General features: G+C 37.0%; 1 protein-coding gene and 1 pseudogene across 1 annotated transcript in view; both read right to left on the reverse strand.

The window, feature by feature from the left end:
- Positions 1-1,327: 1,327 nt before the first annotated feature.
- Positions 1,328-6,639, reverse strand: LOC129561587 (large ribosomal subunit protein uL1 pseudogene; annotated as a pseudogene).
- Positions 6,640-6,782: 143 nt separating this feature from the next.
- CENPC (centromere protein C) overlaps positions 6,783-25,977 on the reverse strand; it is an 83,400-nt gene continuing 64,205 nt past the window's right edge. The window contains exons 13-19 of the mRNA XM_055434281.2: positions 23,574-23,633; positions 18,762-18,866; positions 17,104-17,232; positions 16,613-16,708; positions 14,295-14,449; positions 8,534-8,624; positions 6,783-6,999 (exon numbers count right to left, since the gene is read on the reverse strand). Of these exons, the coding sequence (XP_055290256.2) occupies positions 6,929-6,999; positions 8,534-8,624; positions 14,295-14,449; positions 16,613-16,708; positions 17,104-17,232; positions 18,762-18,866; positions 23,574-23,633 (707 nt within the window). The 3' untranslated portion in view covers positions 6,783-6,928. The remainder of the gene's footprint in view (positions 7,000-8,533; positions 8,625-14,294; positions 14,450-16,612; positions 16,709-17,103; positions 17,233-18,761; positions 18,867-23,573; positions 23,634-25,977) is intronic.

Below are 25,977 nucleotides of genomic sequence, written 5' to 3' on the forward strand. Positions count from 1 at the left end.
ATAATGTAAAGTAATTAGCCTCCAATTAAAATAAATAAATTTTAAAAATAATTTTAAAAAAATTTCATCATAGGAGACTAGAATGTGAAAGGAGCAAGTCAAGAGATACCTAGAAAAACAAGCAAGTTTGGCCTTGGAGTGAAAAATGAAGCAGGGCAAAGGCTAACAGGGTTTTGTCAAGAGAACACGCTGGTCATAGCAAACGTCATTTTCCAACAATCCAAGAGACAACTCTACACATGGACATCACTAGATGACAGATACCTAAATCAGATTGATTATGTGCTTTGCAGACAAAGATTGAGTTCTATACAGTCAGCAAAAACAAGGCCTGGCGCTAACTGTGGTTCAAATCATCAGCTCCTTATTGCAAAATTCAGGCTTAAATTGAAAAAAGTAGAGAAAACCACTAGGCCATTCAGTTCAGTCACTCATTCATGCCCAACTGTTTGCAACCCCATGGACTGTAGCATGCTAGGCCTCTCTGTCCATCACCAACTCCCAGAGCTTGGCATTCAGGTATGACCTAAATCAAATCCCTGATAACTATATAGTGGAGGTGACGAGTATTAATAGAATTAAGGGATTAGGTCTGGTAGAGGGAGCATCTGAAGAACTATGGACAAAGGTTTGTAGAGGAGGCACTGACTTAAACCATCCCAAAGAAATGCTAGAAGGCAAAGTGGTTATCTGAGGAGGCTTTACAAATAGCTGAGGGAAGAAGAGAAGCAAAAGGCAAGAGAGAAAAGGAACGATATAACCACCTAAATGCAGAGTTCCAGAGAATAGCAAGGAGAGATAAGAAGGCTTTTTGAGATGAAAAATGCAAAGAAATAGAAGAAAACAATATAATGGGAAAGACTAGAGATATCTTCAAGAAAATTGGAGCTATCAAGGGAACATTTTGTGTAAGGATGGGCATGATACAGGACAGAAACAGGAAGGACCTACTAAAAGCAGAAGAAACTATGAAGAGGTGGGAAGAATACACAAAACTATACAAGGTGTTAATGACCTAGAAAACCATGATGGTGTGGTCACTCACCTAGAGTCTGACATTCTGGAAAATCTGAAGTCAAGTGGGCCTTAGGAAGCATTACTATGAATAAAGCTAGTGGAAGTGATGGAATTCCAGCTGAGCTATTTAAAACCCTAAGATGATGCTGTTAAAGTGCTGCACTCAGTGTGTCAGTAAATTTGGAAAACTCGGCAGTGGCCACAGGACTGGAAAAGGAAAGTTTGTATTCCAATCCCAAAGAGGGCAATGACAAAAAATGCTCAAGGTACTGTACAATGCACTTATTTTACACACTAGCAAGGTTATGCTCAATATCCTTCAAGCTAGGCTTCAGCAGTATGCGAACCAAGAACTTCCAGATGTACAAGCTGGGTTTCAAAGAGGCAGAGAAATCAGAGTTCAAATTGCCAACATTTGTGAGATCAAGGAGAAAGCAAAGGAGTTACAGAAAAAGCTACTTCTGCTTCATTGACTATGCAAAAGTCTTTGACTATGTGGATTATAACAACCTATGGAAAATTCTTGAAGAGATGGGAATACCAGACCACCTTAACTGTTTCCTGAGAAACCTGTATGTGGGTCAAGAAGCAACAATTAGAACTGGACAGAGAACAACTGAGTGGTTCAAAATTGGGGAAAAGAGTACAACAAGGCTGTAGATTGCCATCCTGCTTATTTAACTATTATGCCGAGTACATCATGAGAAATGAAAGGGTAGATGAATCACAAACTAGAATCAAGACTGCCAGGCGAAACATGAACAAATTCAGATATGCAGATGATACCACTCTAACAGCAGGAAATGAAGATGAACTAAAGATCCTCTTGATGAGGGTGAAAGAGTGAAAAAGTTGGTTTGAAACACAACATTTTAAAAACTAAGATCATGGTATCCAGTCTCATCACTTCACAACAAATAAAAGGGTAAAAAGTGAAAGCAGTGAGAGATTTTATTTTCCTGGGCTACAAAATCACTGCCAACAGTGAGAGGAGCCATGAAATTAAAAGACGCTTGCTTCTTGGCAGGAAAGCTATGACCAATGTACATAGCATATTAAAAAGCAGAGACATCACTTTTCTGACGAAGTCAAAGCTATGATTTTTCCAGCAGCCATGTATAGAAGTGAGAGTAGGACCATAAAGAAGAAGACTGAGCCCCAAAGAATTGATGGTTTTGGAATTCAAGGGAGAAAGTGTTCTCAGTGAATTTTGACAAAATATAAGTTGAACTTTGGTAACAGCTATATGGGCTTTAACTTTCATTCATGTTTAAATTTCCACAGCTAAGAAAAATATGACAAGTGCAATGCTTTATTCCATTTTTGCCTGATTGTGAGCATGAGTGAGATGAGTGCAACTGTACGTTAGTTTGAACATTCTTTGGTATTGCCCTTCTTTGGGACTTGAATGAAAACTGACCTCTTCCAGTCCTGTGGCCACTACTGAGTTTTCCAAACTTACTGACACACTGAGTGCACCACAACGTATATTGTTACCCTGCTTACTTAACTTCTATGCAGAGTATATCATGCAAAATGAAGGTGTGGATAAATCACAGTCTGGAACCAAGGTTGCCAGGAGAAACACCAACAACCTCAGACATGCAGATGATACCAGTCTAATGACAGAAAATGAAGATGAACTAAACAGCCTCTTGTTGAGGGTGAAAGAGGAGAGTGAAAAATCTCACTTGAAACTCAAAATTCAAAAAACTAAGATCATGGCATCCAGTCCTATCACTTCATGACAAATAGAAGTGTAAAATGGTGACAGATTTTATTTTCCTGGGCTCCAAAAATCACTACCGACAGAAGACATGAAATTAAAATATAAAAATGTTGTCCCCTTTCCTTTCTTTCCCCAATGCCCATTACATTTGTTGGAGTACTTGTAATTGTATCATGGGTTTTCGGGGTTCTGTTCATTTTTTCAATCTGTTTAAATTCTTCATATACTTTCTATTGATATACCTTCATATAAATGATCTCTGCTATCTCAAAATATCTCTGCTATTTGCTGTTGAGCCCATAATTTTTAATTTAGCCATGCTTTTTAACTCTATAATTTAAATCTGATTACTTTTTAGTTTATATTTCTCTATGGATTATGTTATATATTTTTTTGTTGACTCACTTTAAATTTTTAATTTTCATTGAGCTTACCTATTAATTCTTTATTGAAGTCTTTGTTAATCTATCACCTAGGCCCATACAGACTCAGTTTCCATTAATTGCTGCCTTTTCCTCTTAGTACGTTTCACACTTTCTATTTCTTTCAATTTGTGGTTGAAAACTGGACATTTTAGTTAATTTATTATAGCAACTCTACACTGTGTATCAAAGTAATGCTCAAAATTCTCCAAGCAAAGCTTCAGCAATATGTGAACTGTGAACTTCCAGATGTTCAAGCTGGCTTTAGAAAAGGCAGAGGAACCAGAGATCAAATTGCCAACATCCGCTGGATCATCAAAAAAGCAAGAGAATTTCAGAAAAACATCTATTTCTGCTTTATTGACTACGCCAAAGCCTTTGACTGTGTGGATCACAATAAGCCATGGAAAATTCTGAAAGAGATGGGAATACCAGACCACCTGATCTCCCTCTTGAGAAATGCAGGTCAGGAAGCAACAGTTAGAACTGGACATGGAACAACAAACTGGTTCCAAATAGGAAAAGAAATACATCAAGGATGTATACTGTCACGCTGCTTATTTAACTTATACGCAGAGTACATCATGAGAAACGCTAGGCTGGAGGAAGCACAAGCTGGAATCAAGATTGCCGTTATATCAATAACCTCAGATATGCAGATGATACCACCCTTATGGCAGAAAGTGAAGAAGAACTAAAGAGCCTCTTGATGAAAGTGAAAGAAGAGTGAAAAAGTTAGCTTAAAGCTCAACATTCAGAAAACTAAGATCATGGCAACCGGTCCCATCACTTCATGGCAAATAGATGAGGAATCAGTGCAAACAGTGGCTGACTTTATTTTTTGAGGCTCTAAAATCACTGCAGATAGTGACTGCAGCCATGAAATTAAAAGACGCTTACTCCTTGGAAGGAAAGTTATGACCAACCTAGACAGCATATTAAAAGCAGACACAATACTCTGTCAACAAAGTTTCGTCTAGTCAAGGCTATGGCTTTTCCAGTAGTCATGTTTGGATGTGAGAGTTAGAATATAAAGAAAGCCGAGCACTGAAGAATTGATGCTTTTGAACTGTGGTGTTGGAGAAGACTCTTGAGAGTCCCTTGGACTGCAAGGAGATCCAACCAGTCCATTCTAAAGGAAATCAGTCCTGGGGTTCATTGGAAGGACTGATGTTGAAGCTGAAACTCCAATATTTTGGCCACCTGATGTGAAGAGCTGACTCATTTGAGAAGACCCTGATGTTGGGAAAGACTGAAGGCAGGAGGAGAAGGGGACGAAAGAGGATGAGATGGTTAGATGGCAACACTGACTCAATGGACATGTGTCTGGGTAAACTCCAGGAGTTGGTGATGGACAGGGAGGTTGGCATGCTGCAGTTCATGGGGTCGCAAAGAGTTGGACACGACTGAACAACTGAACTGAACACTATGTATCAAGATGCTAAACAGTGTATTAAAAATCAGAGACATCACTTTGCCAACAAAGGTCCATCTAGTCAAAGCTATGGTTTTTCCAGTAGTTATGTATGGATGTGAGAGCTGGACCACAAGGCAGGCTGAGTGCCGAAGAACTGATGCTTTCAAATTGTGGTGCTGGAAAAGACTCCTGAGAGTACCTTGGACAGCAAGGAAATCAACCATGAATATTCACTGGAAGGACTGATGCTGAAGCTCAAATACTTTGGCCACCTGACGCAGAGCCAACTCACTGGAAAAGACCCTGATGTTGGGCAAGATTGAGGGCAGAAGGAGGAGGAGGTAGCAGAGGATGAGATGGCTGGACGCCATCAGACTCAATGAACATTAGTTTGAGCAAATTCCAGGAGAAAACAAAGGACAGGGAAGCCTGGTGGGCTGCAGCCCTGGGGTTGCAAAGAATCGGACACAACTTAGCTACTGAACAATACCTGCCATAGTGAATTCTCCAATGGATCTGAGCAAAATAATCTGAAAACCTTCTGGACAGGATGCCATTAGGAACATTCATGATTCATGGTAAGAGGTCAAAATATCAACATGAACACAGAAGTCTGGAAGAAGTTGATCACAATCCTCATGGATGACTGAACGGTTCAAGATTTTAGTGGAGGAAGGAACTGAAGATGTGGTGGAAAGAGCAAGAGAACTAGAATCAAAAGTGGAGTCTGAAGCAGTGTGACAATTGCTACAATATCCTAAGATATCCTAAGATCAAGGTTGCTTAAGGATGAGAACAGAAGGTTGTTTCTTGACATGGAATTTATTCCAGATGAAAATGTCAGAAAGACTGTCAAAATGACAGGATTGTTAAAATGACAACAAAGAATTTAGAATTTTATCATTGATAAAGCAGCAGCAAGATCTGAGAGGACTAACTACAATTTTGTAAGAAGTTCTTCTATATGGAAAACTATCAAAAAACACTGGCATGTTACAGAGAAAGCATTTGTGAAAGGAAGTCAATAGATGCAGCAATTGATCACTGTTGTCTTTTTTTTTTAATGGTGGCAGTATCGTTAAGCTGTGCCCTAGTACAGATGCTGGGGCTTGCCTATGGTGCTCTTAATGTACAAAGACTGGACATTCTGCTAGTTCTCCTTGTGCAATGACACCAGAAAGTTAACAGCTAAGTGGATGTTGTACACAAGCTCATCATCCATCATCTTCACATGGCCAACAGCCACTGACAGACACAGCATCTTCTTCATCTGAAACTTGATCATGGACTTTACTTCATCAACTTTGGCCATCATGTTCTCATTGTGGGTCAGCAAGGAAGGGAATTTGCCAATGTTATTCAGGCGTGGGCCCAGGATTTGTGGGACCTGCTTAAACAGAGATTCTGGAGTCATACTTGTTGGCTATCTTCTTGACCCATTTTCTATTCTTACTGAGTTTCTTCAGAGACTTTATGTGGGAGATTTATCCACAGCCTTAGCCTCATAACAGTGCTGCTGGTCTCCCAGAACATATATGGAGAACTTGGTAAGAGGAACGAACTTAAGCCTGACGGTGCTGAGAAGTGTTTGTCCTTCTGAGGTCACAGTTCTTCAGGCTGATCTGAAGATCCACCATTTCCAGAACATTTTGGCACTTGTGTTGATTCCCATGGAGGACGTCCTGCACTGCCTCATACAGGGTGTCACAGGAGACTTCACTGCTCATGATGCCTCCTGCCACAATAACTATAAAAAAGTTGCTGTCTTATTTTTTAAAACTGCCACAACCACTCCAAACTTCAGCAACCACTACCTTGATCAGTCAGCAGCCATCAACATCAAGCCAAGACCCACCACGAGAAAAATGATGACTCACTGAAGGAATCAATAATGGTTAGCTTCCTTGAGGTATATGCATTAATTTTTAGACATAAAACTATTGCACACCTAACAGACGATAGCATAACGTAAATATAACTTTTATATACACTGGGAAATCAGAAAATTCATGACTCACTTTATTACAATATCTGCTTTATTGTGGTGGTCTGGAATCAAACTCATGACATTTCTGAGGTTTGTCTGTATATCCCCGAAAGCAGTGCTTTTGGTATTCCTTTTGTGTTATTAAAAACTATTAATCTGGGCATCACTACAGGTTATGTGTGTATTTGTGGAAAAATTAGAAAACAAATATGGAAGTTTGATGTTTACTGAAACAAATATACAACACAGAAATTTTAAAACTTAACAGTTACAAATATACCCATCTCAACTGTACAATGTGTTATATATGTATGTATGTTTATATATATACACGTTCTTAAACTTTGCTTCATCTTTCAACTTTTTATCTGAGTAAAAAGAAGAACACTTTCCTCATTCAGGAGATTTTTGATGTTGTAATAATTACCTAGAAATAAAATAAGAAAATTAAAAATTACTTCCATAGGAATCATTTCCTTTTGATTAAATATTCAGTCATCACTATGTCAGTTATGATATATAGTGTCGAAAAAATTAACTCATCTAACCTCAAATAACTCTTATCTAATTCTACAAACTGAAAAATCTAATAGTTAGCCACCACCTATGATCTAGATAAAGCTTGAAAAAACACAAACTTCACCTCATTCTAAAAATGAGTGCAAAAACATATTAGACAAAGGTATAGGTAGGAAAAAAAAATCTCCCTCTGAGCCCAATCATGTTTTGGGGTTGTTGCTTTTATTAACTGAAGTATAGGTGATTGAGGTGATTTCCAATGTTATATTAGTTTCAAGCAAACTACAGTGATTCAATTATTTTTGTAGACTATACTCCATTTAAAATCATAAAATATTTTCTATATTCCCTGTGTTGTACATTGCATCCTTGTATCTTTTTGTTTTTTCCTAGTAGTGTGTACCTCATTACTCTTCCCCTGCCTTGTCCCTTCCCTTTACCCATCTCTCTGCTAGTTACCACTAGGTTTGTTCTCTATGACTCTTGTTCTTGCTTTGTTATATTTGTTTATTTTTTAGAGTCCACATATAAATGAAAACAAACAGTACCTATCTTTGTCTGTCTAACTTACTGAAAACAGTTATTAGGTCTTTGGAACCACTATGGATTCCTCTAAACGAGATATAGACAATATATAGAAAAGTATACAAGATACTTAGATAAGTAAAAAAGTATAAAAGTAAATAAAATTTCAAAGTTAAAAGGCAGCAAATGTAACTCAAATAAATTAGATAAAGTAACAGCAAATGCAAAATACATATGGACAGCTGAGCAAAAGGCAAATTTATAGCGCTGAGTACAATACTGTGACTTTTACTAGACTTTTTATTAGAAATTCATACATATTAGGTTTAACTTAGTTAATGAGTTTAAACTGTTCACAACAGTGTTGGCACATATAAAGGACTATATAAACTTAGCTATTATTATAGCTTTGTTTTTTCATTAGAATGTAAGCTCCACAAGGGCAGGGATTTTTGCCTGTTCATTTATGTACCTCACTTTCAAAGTAATGATTGGTAGACTCTTAATCACATTTATTAAATGAACGAATGATCAAATTAAAATTCCTACCCTCAAAGACTTTTGCTCTTCAATAGCTGATGAAGGACACTATTCTGTATGTTTAAAATAACTAACTAAAAATTGTTTGATTACATAATGTCTTTGCGATAACATAGGGGAAATAATTTTACTTCTATGCTGGATACAACGTATCTCCTAAGTATTTTTATATTCAGCAATTAGCAACTCTTATTCAATTTTCATGGATCAAAATACTAATATACCAACATTTATCTAAACAAAAAAAATATGCACCAAAATGTTTGACATCAGTTGCATCATACTTCATTTTGACCATTGTGGTTTCCATTTTCATGGTATTCATGAGCAACTATACAAGTATTTAACTATGTGAAGAAGTTTTCAATTACTCTTACCTGAAGGAACATAGAATGAATCCCCAGTTGTTATTATATAAGCTGTTTCATGTAAGGTACATAAAAGGTAACCAAGATTAACATAAAAAACCTGTAAAATTAAAAATTAAAATCTCATTTTCAAATTGTAACACAACAACTACACTCCAAAGAAACTTTAGGACTGAAGGCAGAATAATGGTCCAATCTAATCACATAAACTTTATGTCAAAGTGGATAATTTTCCTACTGGAAGCAGAGGGGGAAGATGAAGCAGAGAAGTTAGAGAAATATGAAGCATGAAAAGTACTTTCACTGTTGCTGGTGCTGAAGATAAGATAACCATGAACCAAGGAGTATAAGTTACTTCTAGACACCTTGGCCAACAGCCAGTAAAGAAACAGGAACCTCAGTCTTACAACGACAAGTAACTGAATTCTGCCAACAAACTGAATGAATTTGAAAGCAGATTCATACTAAGGGCATTCAGAGAGGAATACAGACCTTTGGACATCTTGATTCTAGTCTAGTGATACTCTAAGCAGAGAACTCAGTCAAGCCCACCCAATTTCTAACTTATACATAAAACTGTGAGATAATACATAAATGTTGTTTAAACTGTGCAGTAGTTAAGTAAAGCAGTAATACTGAAAACTAATACAAGAAATTTCTTTCGTTACTGTTAAATTCAGAACCATTGTGAAGAATATCACTTAACCATATTAGAAGAGTAACTAGGTTTTATGTATATCTCTATAAAGGTCACATGCTTGGTATATGTAACTTAATCTGAGGAATCTAAAACAACAACAAAAAATTTTTGTAAAAAGTACATTTAAAGCATCAACATTAAGAAAGTAAAAGAGGATAAATGTAGTGCTCAATTGTACAGGCTTCCATAGTCAAGCAGGGCAAATTTTACATTTTACACAGAGCTAGCACTTGACAATAATCTGTTTTATTTTGACAACTAAATACAAAATGTAGGGCCCTCAAACTTTGATATTTAAATTCTGAGATTCAGCCATCAAGAATATTTGCTTCTGAGAATTATGCCTCCTGCTCCTCCTTTTCTTAACACTTTTGTAAAATGAGCCTAAAATACCAGAAAAAGAAGAGCAGCTAGAGCTTATATAGTACCCACACCATGCAAGACACTGTTCTAAGCACTTCATTTTTATTCATTTACTGTATGCATCTATCAGTGAGACAGCACTATCTTAAGAGCTTTTCACAGGTGCAGAAGATGAGGCACGGAACAGTGTAAATTTCCAAGGTCACAATGTAAATGGAAGAGCAGAAATTTGAACTCAGGTACTTTGACTCCAGAATCCATGTTCTTAGTCACTACAATATACTCCCTCAAAGGAAAAAAAAAGTTCTTAAAGTGGTTCTAAAGGTATTTTTATAATTTAATAAAAGAAGTAAATATTTTAATTATATACCAAAAATAGCCTTTAAAAAAAAAAAGGTAACACATACTGTACCCAGAGGTCAAGTATACGTTTCTAAATGCTGTTTGCTTATCTATTCAATTTGGCTCTCTAAGCATACCTCTCCCCATTTCTGTAAACATTTTACTAAGAATGCTTTTGAAATACACAAAAACAGAATGACACTCTCCCACAAATAAATATCAAATACAAATAACCCTCTCTTTTCAAAATCTGTTTTCTCCATTCTATATTATTTTGAAATGAATGCCCAGCACCATAATCTCCTATAAGTATTTCAATATGTACTGAAAGATCAAAGTCCTTTTTTAAAACATGACAACACTTTTGTCACACATAAAAATAAATGAATATTTAGTATTAATATTAAATGCACATTCAATATTCAAATTTCCAACTGTCTCGTAAATGTCCATGGAGATAACCACTGTCCTGAATTTTATATTTATTATTCTCTTGTTTTCATTACAGTTCTTACCAGGCAAAAATGGATCTTTAAAACTTAACTTTTTAATTTTGCATATTTCTGAATTTATATAAATGGAATTAGATTGAATGTATAACTCCTTGATTTGTTTTTCATTCAGAGTATGGGCATTTTTAGTACATGTTTATTTGCTTCTTAAGTTTTTGCTTCCGTAAAATTTTTTTTTAATAACATATCTCCTTTCCTATTGAGTTATCATTTTCTTTGAAATTTTAAAACATTTACCTTCTTGATACTAATCACTTGTTGGTTATCTATATGGCAAGTATTTTGTCCTAGTTTTAGCTTAAGCTTTCTTTACTTAAGCTTTTTTTGTATAAGAGATATTGATATTAATTTAATCAAATAAAATTTTCTTTTTCATTTGTTAAAAAAAAAATAAGGGTTTGTTTCAACTGGGATCCAACTAAGAGTCAGTCTATGGCATGGGTTCTCAATTTGGGGGTGATTTTGCCCCTCAGGGGACAATTAGCACTGTCTGTGGACATTTTCAATTGTCACAACTACAGTACTACTGGAATCTGGTGCAGAGAGGCCTGAGATGCTTGTAAACATCTTACAAGGCACAGGATAACAAAGTGTCAATAGTGCCATGGTTGAGAACCCTGATCTCTGAACATTCTACTCGGTTGTCTTTTTTATTCCTTGCATCTTATTTAGTAAGTAAATCAAGCAGCAAAATTTGTTTTAAAAATCTTTACACAGCTGGATTTTGCTGAGTAAACCCCGGGTGTCATTTGTAAAGTCTGCTATTCTTTACTTGCTATAAATTGGTTGTTAGATCCAAGGACTTAACTTCAGGTGGTGTTACGTGCGTGTTTTGTTTTGTTTTTTAAAGGAGGTGGGGAAGACATGACTACTTCATATGCAGTGTTGCATTCTTCCATAGGAAGCACATGTTTGGCTGTGTTCTTTTTAGATGTTAGTGTACAATGTTGCTAGATCCAAAAGTTTATTGCGTGTTGTAAAATGGTAATATTTCATCTTAACATTCCTTCTTTTATTAACTGGAATATTTCTAAAAGGGTAAACTCCCCTTCCTCTATTATTTGTTACCTAGTAGTACAGTTTATATGAGAACAGCAGAATAAATGTTTAATTATTTCCTTTTATTTGCCATATTTGTTGTCAAAGTGAGTTGGCATCACAGTATTTGCCAACAGTGATGAAATAAGTTTTTCTTTTCGTAATAGTCTTACAAATTCATGGATTTAGATACAATTGATATCTATCAACCCAATGAAGTTATTCTTACTGATACTCAAGTTTTCAAATCTTTGTCCAGAGAAAGCATCTTCAAGATGGATTCTGAAACCTTATGACCGAATCCTAATGGTTTTTGATAGTTTTCTATCGGGTATGATAAAATATTCCAAGCTTAGTCCCAGGCCTGGGATCAGACATTTCTTGAGGAACTCTGGTTCCTTTAAGCGTGTTATATCACCTTTTTGTTTTTTAGTTCTAGAACAATTATTGCCTACTTTTTCAAATATTTCTCCCTTTTGCTCATTTGGGTTTTTTCTCGATTCTGTTTTTATCTGTTCTTCCATATCATCTAACTTTAATATTTTCCATTTCTTAATATCCTCTTGTCTTCTAGGAAAGCTCCACAACAAACTCCCAGTTAATTTGTTAATTTCTCTGTGGCTTGATTTTAATAAATCTACCACTGCTACTTTCTCCCTTATTAGTGGTTCTCCATCTTGCCCTTTTGCTTCTCAAAAGCACATATTTAGAAGTGCTTCATTCTTTCAAAAATGTAAAAATATTCCCGTTTTTAAAAAATTTAACTGATTTTCATTATAAAAAGTTAAAGGCAATATTTAGAAGAAATAAAAATAAACTATAATCACCTAATAACATGTTATTTTTCTATAGTTCCTTCAAATTTCTGTCATTTTCATTTTTTAGTCAGAAAAAAACAAAAAGGATTTTCTATCTTGCAATTTGCAAGATAAACATTTAAGGATTAACATCTTAAGGATAAACATTTAACCAAACTGCAGATAGAAAATTCTTCCAATACAGCTATTCTCCAAAATGTTTCATACAATACCTGGAATATGTAAGTGTTATATAACTGATTATTTTATGTGCGTGTGCTAAGCTACCTCAGTCGTGTCTGACTCTGAGACCCCATGGACCGTAGCTCGCCAGGCTCCTCTGTCCAGGGGATTCTCCTGGCAAGAATACTGGAGTGGGTTGCCATTTCCTCCTCCAGATTATTATATATAATGATTTATTTCATTACTAAGTCAAAAGATAAATAAGCATTTTCTTCCCACAGCACATTTCAGTGGTTTCCAATTTCAGAAGTTACTCTCAATGTTAAAATAAGTAACTACTTATGTTCAGGTTCCCTAGCTTTTATTTTCCTAGGAAAAAATCCTGAAATGACATGCATAAGTGAAAGTCTACACGTCAGTTATAGGTTATAGTTATGTCTACAAATTATAAATCCAATAATTTCTACTAACTCAGTAATTATAAAGTATGCCTTATTTTTAATATGGATTCCTTTGAATGTTAGACAGGTTAAACATTTTTAAATATTTACTAGATATTCAATATTCCTTTCTTCTAAAGGAATAAAAACATATCTTATTAATACTATTAATAGTATTAATACTATTAGTTTAATGATGACATTTCATAACGCTTATTTTCATTATTAACTGTTCCTTAATGATTACACAGGGGTTATCTATTACTTCAGTTAGTTTAATATGTATTTTCACTCTTTTAATATGACCTGGAGATCTACAACATTTTAAGACTGGATTAAAGAAAACCTTTAAATACTTTAGATCTGGAGTCTACATACTATGTGGTGGTGGTGGTGGTGTAGTTGCTAAGTTGTGTCCAACTCTTGTGACCCCCATGGACTGTAGCCCACTAGGCTCCTTTGTCCATGGGATTTTCCAGGCAAGAACACTGGAGCAGGTTGCCATTTCCTTCTCCAGGGTATCTTCCTGACCCAGGGATCAAATTCATGTCTCTCACACTGCAGACATCTCCTGCACTGCAAGCAATTCTTTACCTCTGAGCCACCAGGAAAGCCCAACATTGCTATATACAGTAATACATTGAAAGTGAAAGTCACTCAGTCATGTCCACTCTTTGCAACCCCATGGACTGTAGCCTGCCAGGCTCCTCTGTCCATGGAATTCTCCAGGCCAGAATACTGGAGTGGGTAGCCATTCCTTTCTCCAGGGGATCTTCCTAACCCAGGGATAGAACCCAAGTCTCCACATTGCAGGCAGATTCTCTACTGTCTGAGCCACCAGGGAAGTCCAAGAATACTGGAGGGGGTAGCCTATCCCTTCTCTAGCGGATCTTCCGAATCCAGGAAGCCAACAGGGGTCTGCTGCATTGCAGGTGGATTCTTTACTAACTGAGCTACCAGGGAAGCCCCAAGAAATAGAAGTAACTAGTTCCCAGTCTTCGGTCTGCTGTTAATCAGTTACATGATTTTGAAGTCTTTTAAATTCTTTATTTCTAAACTTCACGATTAGAGAAATGAGACTTAGACTTAATAATCCTCTCCAGCTCTAAAAATTCTAATGATGTGTTTGCAAATCTAATTTTGAAGATACTTTTAAGACCATTTCCTACACTTCTAAATCTCAAGGCTACACTGCTATGCACAGAACAAGTACTTTTAAATAGCCTTCGGTTGACTGACTTTAAACAGATGAAAAAAACTAAAAAATTACCTATGTACTATAATAACAGAATATCATTTCTGAGAAAATAGATTTTTAATGTTTCATCACGTCCAATAACTCAGAGTTGTGCCAAGATCAAAACATATATATCATATATGGAGAAATATACTCACCAGTGTATCTAGGCCTACATGCTGCTTTCCCTTTTCTTGATGTGGTCCTAATATCAATTTTCCAGAAGAAAAAAATGGTGTATCCAATGTTTTATATACTTTCAACTCATTATGTTCAACACAAAATTGGTATGTATCTCGTGGCCTTATAAGATCTAAAGGGAAAAAATTAATATAAGTATAAAGTAATAGCAATGACATTGCTCATTGATATAGCATATACATACATGTGCGAGCATGCTAAGTCGCTTCAGTCAACCAACTTTTTGCGACCCTGTGGACTGTAGTAGCCCCCCAGGCTCTTCTGTCCACGGGATTCTCCAGGCAAGAATACTGGAGTAAGTTGCCATTCCCTTCTCCAGGGGATCTTCTCAAACCAGGGATCAAACCTGTGTCTCTTATACACACTCATAAATAAAAACATAAACCTGTCCTAGAAAGATAGATGTGATTAAGAGCACTAACTCTGGACCTAGAAAAGTCGCATCATATCTTTGTCTTCCAAGCTGAATGACCTGAGCCAAGCTCATTTTCTTTTGTATAAAATGTGATAAATATAGTTTACCTACGTTAGAGTTGGGAATATCAAATGAGTTAATGTGTATAAAGTATTTAAAACACTGGTACAAAGTAAGCATTCAGTAAGTTTTGTTAATAATATTATTTTATTATTTATTATTAACAACGGCAGTATTATCATTTCGCCCTTAATAACTCAGACGGAAAACAAAATCAGTTAAGAGACAAGAAAAGATTCCTTACCCTTAAAAAGTTCAATATAACATAGCCACACTACAAATGTATCATCATCATGCCAATACCTTTGTGACTGATTAAGTAACAATATTCTTTATTTATCAGGTAGAGGTTCTAAATAACCAGAGTTCTAACTGTAGCTCCCAAATTACTATATAATTTTTTAAATTTCCTTTTTACTTACAAACTCTTCCAGACCTGTAATTAATACATTTTTTATCATCAGCTTCTGACTGTACTCGCACAGACAACAGGATATAGACAATACATATGCTCATGAAACAAAAAGTAATGAATTCTTGAAAACGTAACTTTTTTACTAATACAGTGTAGCAATGTTTTCAGTTAAGACACTTCACTAAAAAAAAATATTCTCTGTACTTTTCCCTCTATAGCCAGAACAACAACTGAATATAGAAATATCTCTGCTCCTTAAGATATCAATGGAGCCTATTACAGAGTCAAAATTTTAAGTGTAAACACTGTCTCTCTGCTTCGACATATTTATCTTTAGATTTAGGCTAAATAGTCCTCAGTACTCACTAGTACACTCATGACAATTGTTAAAACACTTAAATATTTCCTGTATGTAAATATTGCCTGGTTGGGAAATAGCTGAGTGTCCACTACTTAACCCCACCACACTATAGCCCATCTCTTGGGACCTCCAGTGGTATCCTAGAAACTAAATTTATAATACCTGTTAAGTGCAGGAGGAGGCTTATAGGGCCCTATGCCAGCCTTAAACATGACATTTGATTGACTGACTGATGTCCTTGCTACACAGCACCAAAGGCTGTCTAAACCCAGACACAATCCCTACCTGATCTCATAGTAAGAGTGTATCCAGAAGTCTGCCAGTTAATTTGCTACAATTCCCCCTAAACAGGCTTCCTAATAATTCAGTTGGTAAAGAATCTGCCCGCAGGAGACCCCAGTTCAATTTCTGGCTTGGGAAGATCCACTGGAGAAGGGATAGGCTACCCACTCCAGTATTCTTGGGCTTCCCTTGTGGCTCAGCTGGTAAAGAATTCACCTGCAATGCGGGAGACCTGGGTTCGATCCCTGGGTTAGGAAGATCCCCTGGAGAAGGGAAAGGCTACCCACTCCAGTATTCTGGCCTGAAGAATTCCATGGACTGTATAGTCCATGGAGTCGCAGAGAGTTGGACACAATTGAGCGACTTTCACTTTCCCCCTCAACAGCCCTTGTCCCCAAGTGTCCTCCTGATCAAAGAAGGCCTGGATCCTACTGGAGGAGGCAACATTCCTGATGGCAACACTTGTATCATAGAGGACAAATGCATGGTACTTTATGTCCCTGGAGGTTGTCTACCATCACTTCCACAACCATCACTTCCCCCACAGTAGTCCTCATACAGGCTACTTATTTGAATCAGACTTTCTATTTGACTTTGGCTCTCAAAGATCTGGGGAGAGAAAGGAGAAGTAGAAAAGCCAGCCTTCAAGCAAACAGTTTGTCCTTCAGTTCAGTTCAGTTCAGTCGCTCAGTCGTTCACTAGATGTTAAATTAAGCATTCTCAGAATCAACCCTGAGCTTACCCATAAGAACAGTCTCTCGTGTTTCCGGGTCCTTTACCCTTGTTGGCTGCAGAGGATCTCCCAGAGGTATATTCAAATTTTCCATGAATCTATTCTCTGCAAAAGAAGTACCATTGAAATACTATGTATTTTAAAACTCTTTTCCATTAAAAAAAAATCTAGTATGAAATAGAGCTAAGGACAAGTTGAAAAGGAAAATGGAAGAGGCATATTTCTTCCTGTTTATCAATGACCACTTTGATGCATGGCAGAGATAAGCTTCATTTGACAGTGCAATTTACCCAAGTGGAAATGTTTTACACTATGATATTAATGATTTTTTAAAAAGAATAAAATTAGTTTACTTTCAAAATCTGAAGAAAAGCAGACATTAAAAAGAGAATTTACCCTTAAGTACTATTATATTTTGAAGCCTTTAGAGGTATATTTCAAAATCTGCAAAGAGCTATTTTTCAAAACACTGTTATTTAAAATAAGGAAAAAGTTCATACTTCTTTCATTATTTTCAAGACAGATTCTTTTCCTATTAGCTGTTGTAATGATTCTTCCCAAGTTTCCTTTTGCTTTCCTTTTAGATGATACTGTGTCTGGGGACAGTATTCCACCAATCACAAATCCTCCTGAAATTTAACCCCAAAAAAGGTAAATTATCATACCTAGCAAAGTGAAAATCTTGAAACAAAATTTATTACATTAATACAGCACATTTCCTTTCAAAGCACAGAAGAATACATTATTATTACTACTCTACAGCTAATTCAAGCAACGCAAATAGCAACCAATTTCACTTAAGTCTCTCTACTATCCTAAATCTGGTGGCTCAGTCAGTAAAAAGTCTACCTGCAATGCAGGAGACCCGGGTTCAATCCCTGGGTCAGGAAGATCCCCTGGAAAAGGAAATGGCAACCCACTCTAGTAATCTTGACTGAGAGGATCCTAGTGGGTTACAGTCCATGGGGTCAAAGAGTCAGACACAACTTAGCAACTAAACCATCACCACTATCCTAAATCTAGACACACTGATGAAACATAACTGAACGATCTCTATTGCTTGAAATAAATAGTCATCAGTGGAGGTATAAAAAATGAAGGACACAAAGATTAGCAATGAACTATTTATGGTAATCCACATGTCAGTTTAGTCCTTTGACTCAGAAATATTGATTAAAAAAAAGGAAGTAACTTTAATATAACACTATTTTCTTTCCCATCCTCTATAATTTTTGTAGATAAATATGACAAGAAAATGGAATGAGAATAATAATGGGGAATATTTAATATTTGCCAGTTAAAATCTTCTCATGTTCTAATCTAAGGTTTCATTTTATGCAATTAGAAATCTTATTGAATTGTATAAAAATAAAGTGCTCTATGCTCAGCTGTATCTGACTCTTTGCTACCCCATGGACTCTAGCTTGCCAGGCTCCTCTGTCCATGGAATTTTCCAGGCAAGAATACTGGAGTAGGTTGCCATTTCCTTCTCCAAGAGATCTTCTTGAATCAGAGACTGAACCTGCTGCATCTCTTGGGTTTCCTGCTTTGGCGGGCAGATTCTTTACCACTGGGTTAAGTGTTAGTCACAAGTCGTGTCCAACTCTTTGTGACCCCATGGACTGTATGTAGCCCACCAGGCTCCTCTGTCCAGTGAATTCTCCAGGCAAGAATACTGGAATGGGTTGCCATTTCCTTCTCCAGGGGATGTTCCCAAACCCAGGGATCAAACCTGGGTCTCCTGCATGGCAGACAAATTCCTTTACCGTCTGAGCCACTAGGAAAGACACCTGGGAACACTCTATAAAACTACACAATCTCTTCAAACTGCTAGCAAAGAGAAAAAAAATCAGCATCTCTAGAGTAATCGGAGAAACCTGGACTTGAACCTATTCTTGTCACACTGTTGGAGGATGATGATTAAATAAGGTAATGTTATAAATATGTGAGATAGTACTTGGCTTCCCTGGTGGTTCTGCCTGCAACGCAGGAGACCTGGGTTCGATCCTCAGGTCAAGAAGATCCCCTGGTGGGCTACAGTCCATGGGGTCGCAAAGAGTCAGACACGACTGAGCGACTTTCACAATACATAGCTAAATAAATTAAAGCAATTATCATTATTATTTTTTATTTTGAGATGTTAAAATATAAATTTTACCTGATGGCCTTCCCTGATAAACTATTCGTTCCCCTCGCCAGTATTCCAAAGGTTTTGATCGTGTTCTCACAGTTCTGCGAACATTTGGTGTATTGGAGGGCAATACTGTAAAAGATATCAGACAAAAATATACACATATGTTGAGTTGGATAAAACTCTGCAGTGAAAAGACTGATATTACTTTCTAGAACAGGAATGCTTCTAAACAAAACACTAGAGAAACAAATTTTAAGACATATTTGGACTGGTAAAGAAATGCCAATGAAAAAATAAACTAGTAGATTCCGTTCCGTTCCGTTCTGTCGCTCAGTCGTGTCCGACTCTTTGCGACCCCATGGACTGTAGCCTACCAGGCTTCTCCGTCCATGGGATTCTCCAGGCAAGAATACTGGAGTGGGTTACCGTTTCCTTCTCCAGGGGATCTTCCCGACCCAGGGATCGAACCCGGGTTTCCCGCATTGGAGGCAGACGCTTTATTGGAAAGATTTAAAAATTTGGTAACATTCATGGTTACTGATGTTAAAGGTACACTGAAATTCTCATATATTTCTGATACAAATATAAACTGAAGACAATCTGACAATATCTGTAATTGTAATACTCTGAGGTGGCAATTTCATTTTTAGAAAATGAATTTGCAAAATATTCATAAAAATAGGCAAAGATCTAGGCATAAAACCATTCATAGTAGTACTGTTTATAATAGGAACCGAAAACAGAAGTCAAATTGAAAACCATCTAAATGTTCCCAATAGGAAATGTGTTAATCAGGGGTAGTCATATACACATGTGTTTGTGTGTATACACACCTATCTACTCATTTTCTCTGACCAATGCAAAGTTCCATATGCTAAGTTTGCTGGCTATATAACCAACTTTCTATGTTCTTTCTTATTTCTGGTTTGCTGGATTTCTCCAATTCTGAAAGCAGTTTATCAAAATCTCTAACTGTATTGCTTAAAATCTCCTTGCTTTTCCTCAGGTCTTTTTTTTTCTTCTTTATATATTTTAGTTGCTAGGCTGTTTGGTACATAGTAGTTTATGATTTTTCTATCTTCTTCATAAATTGCTTATTTTATTATTCATTCAGTTCAGTCGCTCAGTCATGTCCGACTCTTTGCGACCCCATGAATCACAGCATGCCAGGCCTCCCTGTCCATCACCAACTCCCGGAGTTCACTCAAACTCATGTTCGTCGAGTCAGTGATGCCATCCAGCCATCTCATTCTCTGTCGGCCCCCTCTCCTCCTGCCCCCAATCCCTCCCAGCATCAGAGTCTTTTCCAGTGAGTCAACTCTTCGCATGAGGTGGCCAGAATATTGGAGATTCAGCTTCAGCATCAGTCCTTACAATGAACACTCAGGACTGATCTCCTTTAGGATGGACTGGTTGGATCTCCTTGCAGTCCAAGAGACTCTCAAGAGTCTTCTCCAACACCACAGTTTAAAAGCATCAATTCTTCGGTGCTCAGCTTTCTTCACAGTCCAACTCTCATATCCATACATGACCACTGGAAAAACCATAGTCTTGACTAGACGGACCTTTGTTGGCAAAGTAATGTCTCTATTTTTTAATATGCTATCTAGGTTGGTCAAGTCCTTTATTCTGTTCCCATTTTTAACTTTAAATTTCACTTCACCTAATATTAAAAATGCATCACTACTTCCTTCTGTTTATATTACTCTACTTAATTCTTTGATAATCTTTTATTTTAAAACCTGTTTTAAGTGTTTCTTATAAACATATAGGTCAGTTTGTATTGTTTAACCAAATCTATTAGTCTCTATCTTACTAGAGGAAATCAATCCATTCATGCTTATTTAGTATAACAAATATAGTTCTTTTTATTCCTTCCATTTTACTTTATATTTACTTGTTATTTTACATCAATGATTCTTTTTTTCCCTCCTTTTCACTGGTTTGGTCAGAATACAATTTCTTTCCCCATACTCCAAACCTTGGTCATTTCAAAGTTTTACTGTGCTTTTTCAATCTAATTTACCTTCCTATTCCTGACATTCAAATCATACTCATTTCTCTATGATTATATTAAAAACTATATTCCTTACCAAGATATTATCTTCATTCTTCTCTCACTTAGTAAACAAAACTTTTAGACTACTTTTATCACCCCTCTGTCACTCCTACTCTCCTCCCCGTTATACCAAGTTCTGTTAAGATAGTGCAGATTTCAAACTATCATTGCAAAAATTCTTACTTAGTACGTATAAATCCTCAATCATATTAGCATTAGCATTAAGTAGTAGACATACCCTCAGGTGTGAGCAATGAGACACCCCTTCCCTAGGATACATGTGGAACCTATGATATACTCAACTGAATATGGCAAAAGCAATGGGAAGTCACTCCTGTGACTATATCATGATTCTATATATAAGACACTATCTAGCAGAAGCAGAGAAAAATTATTCCTTGCTCACTTTGAAGAAGCAAGCTGCCACATTGAGAAAAGTCTACGAAAAGGGTCATGTGGCAAGGAACTGCAGGTGACCTCTAGAAATTAAGTGTAGAGGACCATGGCTCACAGACACCAAGAAAACAGGTATCTCAGCCCTACAATTCCAAGGACCTGAATTCTCCTAACAACCACATGAGCTTGAAAGAGGATCTTGAGCTCAGATAAGACCATGGTCCAGACTGACACTTTTGACTGCAGCCTGTGAAACCCTTTAACAGAGAACCTCGCTAATTTGTACCTGAGCTCCTATCCCATGGAAACCTCAGGATAACAAACATGTTGTCTAAACCACTAAATCTGTAGTAATTTGGGACATGGTAACAGAAAATAAGTACACATCATTTAAATTAACCATATGTTGAGAATCATTCCTAACTCCTCTCTTGGAACTCAGTCCTGATTTATATGCTGCTGCTGCTGCTAAGTCACTTCAGTCGTGTCTGACTCTGTGCGACCCCATAGACGGAAGCCCACCAGGCTCCCCGTCCCTGGGATTCTCCAGGCAAGAACACTGGAGTGTGTTGCAATTTCCTTCTCCAATGGCAAGCCACTCCAGTACTACTGCCTAGAAAATCCCATGGATGGAGGAGCCTGGTAGGCTGCAGTCCGTGGGGTCACGAAGGGTCGGACACGACTGAGCGACTTCACTTTCACTTTTCACTTTCACACACTGGAGAAGGATTTATATGCTACTTGGTTAAATAACCTTACATGGCTATTTCCCACGGAGGACGATAATCTTGCATTATGTGCAAAATAAATTCAGTTATCAGAAGGAAAGATATCTTGGTTAGTTATAACATGAATTGTAATACATTTCTGAAAGCAGGCTATTTTTCTAGAGTTACACAGATGAATAATGCTAGTCTTTTTTTTTTTCCTCCTTTATTTGTAACTTCTGTCTGGAAGCTTTCCTCTATCCATGAAATTTAAGAATTTTATTCAGTTCTGTCTAGAGGTGTATATTCTTCATTACTTTTTACTAGCAGCTGATAAACTCTCTCAAATTGCAGATCAAGTCTATTTTATTCCAGGAAAGTTTTAAGTAGTATTTTTTCTCTCTTTCTTTTTAATAGAATAAAAAAATTCTATTATTTGCATTTTTTCATATGTTGTCTCCATGTTATTTACATTGCCTATTTTTTCCTCATGGTTTCAATCTCTTTTATATTTCTGTTCTGATAAACTTCTTCCATGTCAACACCAGCTACTAATTTAGCACTCAACAGTATTCATCTTTATTTATCAGTTGATGTACTGATTTTTTAAACTGAAAAATTATGCTTCAGCAACCAGAAAGCCTTCTGTGATATAACTAAATTTCTGAAAATACTCATATTTCCTTCATTGTTAAAACTGTTATTTATCTACAAAGGTTCTGGCTTACTAGAATTTGTCTACTGTTGATTTTTCTCTCTTGTGTTGCTGCAGACCCTCTCAGGGACATTTTTATTTCTCTTTGCCCACTCTGACTCACAGCATATTCCACTCCAATTCAAACAAGTGTGTGTGTGTGCACGCATGCACTTAGTTGTGTCTGACTCTTTGTGACCTCATGGACTGCAGCCCACCAGGCTCCTCTGTCCATGACATTTTCCAGGAGAGAATACTGGAGTGGGTTGACATTTCCTACTCCAGGGGATCTTCCCAACCAGGAGATAGAAGCTGCATCTTTTGCATCATCTGCATTGGCAGGTGGATTCTTCACCACTGCACCACCTAGGAAGCTAAGCATTAAACATTGAGAAGTACAGCAGTCTCTCTTCACATGGACCCACAAAATACTAACTGACAAGATGTGAGGTTCTGGCAGAAGCAATTAGAGAAAGCTTCATCCCTATAGGTTCTCATCAAGTATAAATGCAGAAGCCTTAAGTATAGGGAGAAAATAAAAAGCCACTCCAATTCTGCAAACATAAGAGGTCACATGAATCTTAATCCCCAGGTGGGCCTCTCCATGGGTTCCTTAGATCCTGGCTTACTTATCCTAGTTACTGTTTTGTTTAGGTGTGAACTGGAAAAACATGAGAGAAGTCATGGATGCCATCTACCCAGAAGTTATTTTATAGAATTCTCTACCCTAGCTTCTTACATTAGGTAAGATCAGCTCCCTACTACTGGGCAATGAGTGAGTAGATTACAAGATTTATAAACGGACAATAAAGAAACTCTGTGGCATGTGATGATTTACCATGAATTAATGAAACAAAATATGAAATTTTACATTACCTGACAATTAATCCAAATAATATTTCCCCCACTTGAGAAAAAATTATATTTAGAAACAGAGGTTTTATAATAATATGAAAATGTTAAGGGAAAAATAATCTTACCTAATTTGTGATGTATCTTGCTCTCTGATGTTGAATTAGACATTTCTCCTCTTGAATCATCTGTAAATTGCAAAAGAAATATCATGAGCAATGGCTCCTAATTTCATGTTGAGTTAAAGTATGTACTAGGTCAACTTCAGAATAAATATTAAAAAAAAAAATTCAACCCAACAATACATTTTATTACTCCCTTTGCTTTCCACTGCTGAGGACTAAAGGCTAATGAAGCCAGAAGAACATGTCTACAAGTTTTGTTACAATGAATATATCTTAAGAGGATAATGGTTACAAGTAACAAAAACAAACAGGTTTTAAATTGCTTATGGAGTTCAAGTGAAATAAGCCACTGTGTGGATAAAAATGCTTTGTGTGATTATGAACAACTGCTGAGTTAATAATGCAATCTATGATTCTTAAAGTTCTAAAACAGTGCAAGTGTATTGAATTTAGTTGGCAGGGTGACAATTAGGTCAAGGGTTCTCAACTTTAGTGTGGCAAATAGCATCTAAACATAGCAGTCATTCTTTTCTTTTATCAACAAGCAAAGTTTAAATGTCTTCTCCTTGAAACTCCAACTGGCCTCAGTGAGTTGCTTGACTAATGAAATGTAGCAGAAGTGACATTCTGGGGCTTTGAAGGCTAATTCCTCAGGAGACATTCAGGTTCCACCTGGATCTCTTGGAACTTCAGTCTGGGGTAAGACAGTCACCATTATGAAGACTGACTATCCCAAGACTGCCGTGCTGTGAGGAAACCCAAAACAACCATGTGGAAAGGCCATGCAGAGGAAAAGAGATACTTGGCCAACCCTCAGTTATTTTAGCCACCCGACCTCACTTTCACTTTTCACTTTCACACATTGGAGAAGGAAATGGCAACCCACTCCAGTGTTCTTGCCTGGAGAATCCCAGAGACGGGGGAGCCTGTTGGGCTTCCGTCTATGGGGTCACACAGAGTCGGACACGACTGAAGTGACTTAGCAGCAGCAGCAGCAGCAGTTGAGTATCAAATATATAAGTAAATAAGTCACTGTGGACTTCTAGCCTTTCAAATGACTACAGATGACACTTCAAATGACTACAGTCCCAGTGGCTTGTATCTAACTATAAATGCATGAAAGAGCCAAAATGAGAATTGCCCAGCTAAGTCACCCCACAGAACTATGAGATAAATTGTTAAACTAAGGCACTAGGATTTGGATAGTAAGTTATGCAGCAATCTGAAACTATAACACTGAACATACAATGAACCACCTGAGATTTTTAATACAATTTTTATACAGCATACGTTTCCTGAAAAGCAGGTCTAAGCTTTCACTTTATTCCCAGCTAAAGAGTAGAAGGCTTCTTTCGGGGATCATGAAAATGTTCTAATATTTACTGGTTTTTTGCTCTTTTTTTTTGCCTGTGTGCTCAGTCATGCCCACCTCTTTACAACCCTATGCACTGCAGCCCATCGAGACTCCTCTGTCCATGGGATTTCCCAGGCAAGAATACTGGAATGGGTTGCCATTTCCTTCTCTAGGGGAAATTCCTGACCCAGGGATCAAACTCGCATTTCCTGCATCTCCTACATCCACAGGCAGATTCTTTACCACTGAGCCATCAGGGGAGTCCAAATCTACTGCGGTGATAGTTATAAATTACTGAATTATACATATTATAAATGGATTAACTGTTTGGTATGTGAAGTATATCTTAATAAGGGAGCCCTATCTTAATAAAGCCACAGGGGAAGCCCTATCTCAATAAAGCTATTACCTAAAAGAAAAAAGAAAAATCCAGTCTCCAATGTAATTCCCACTAGAACAAGTAGAGAGCTAGTAATTCTTGGAAATTTTCTAAAGCAATTTGCCTTGGAGACAGCTGCTGGGGCCAGAGAAGGAGCAAAGCAAATGAGCGAATATACTGAAGATAATGGGAGTCAGGCTTCTCAGTATCTTTGAGAAAGGGTTTATTAAAATGGAAAAGGAAAAGTCAAATGTGTTGGACTGGAGTTGGAGATACTGATGTGCATGCATGGTTTTTAAATACAGACACACCTCAGAGATATTGAGAGTGTGCTTCCAGTGCATGCACGCTTAGTCACTCAGTCCTGTCTGACTCTCTGCGACTCCATGGACTGTAGCCCATCAGGCTCCTCTGTCCATGGAATTCTCCAGGCAAGAGTACTGGAGTGGGTTGCTGTTTCCTTCTCCAGGGGATCTTCCCAACCAAGGGATTGGACCCTCATCTCTCGCATCTTCTGCACTGGCATGCGGGTTCTTTACCACTGAGCCAACTGCAATGAAACAAATTTGGCAATAAAGCGAATCACATGAATTTTTTGCTTCCCAATACACTATGTTTACACTATTTTCCCCCCAATATTTGTTTCCCAATACACTATATTTGTTTCCCAATAC

The sequence above is a fragment of the Moschus berezovskii genome, chromosome 5 (assembly GCF_049115385.1).
Source record: "Moschus berezovskii isolate FMDL1 chromosome 5, NW_MosBer_1.0, whole genome shotgun sequence".
NCBI lineage: Eukaryota > Metazoa > Chordata > Mammalia > Artiodactyla > Moschidae > Moschus > Moschus berezovskii.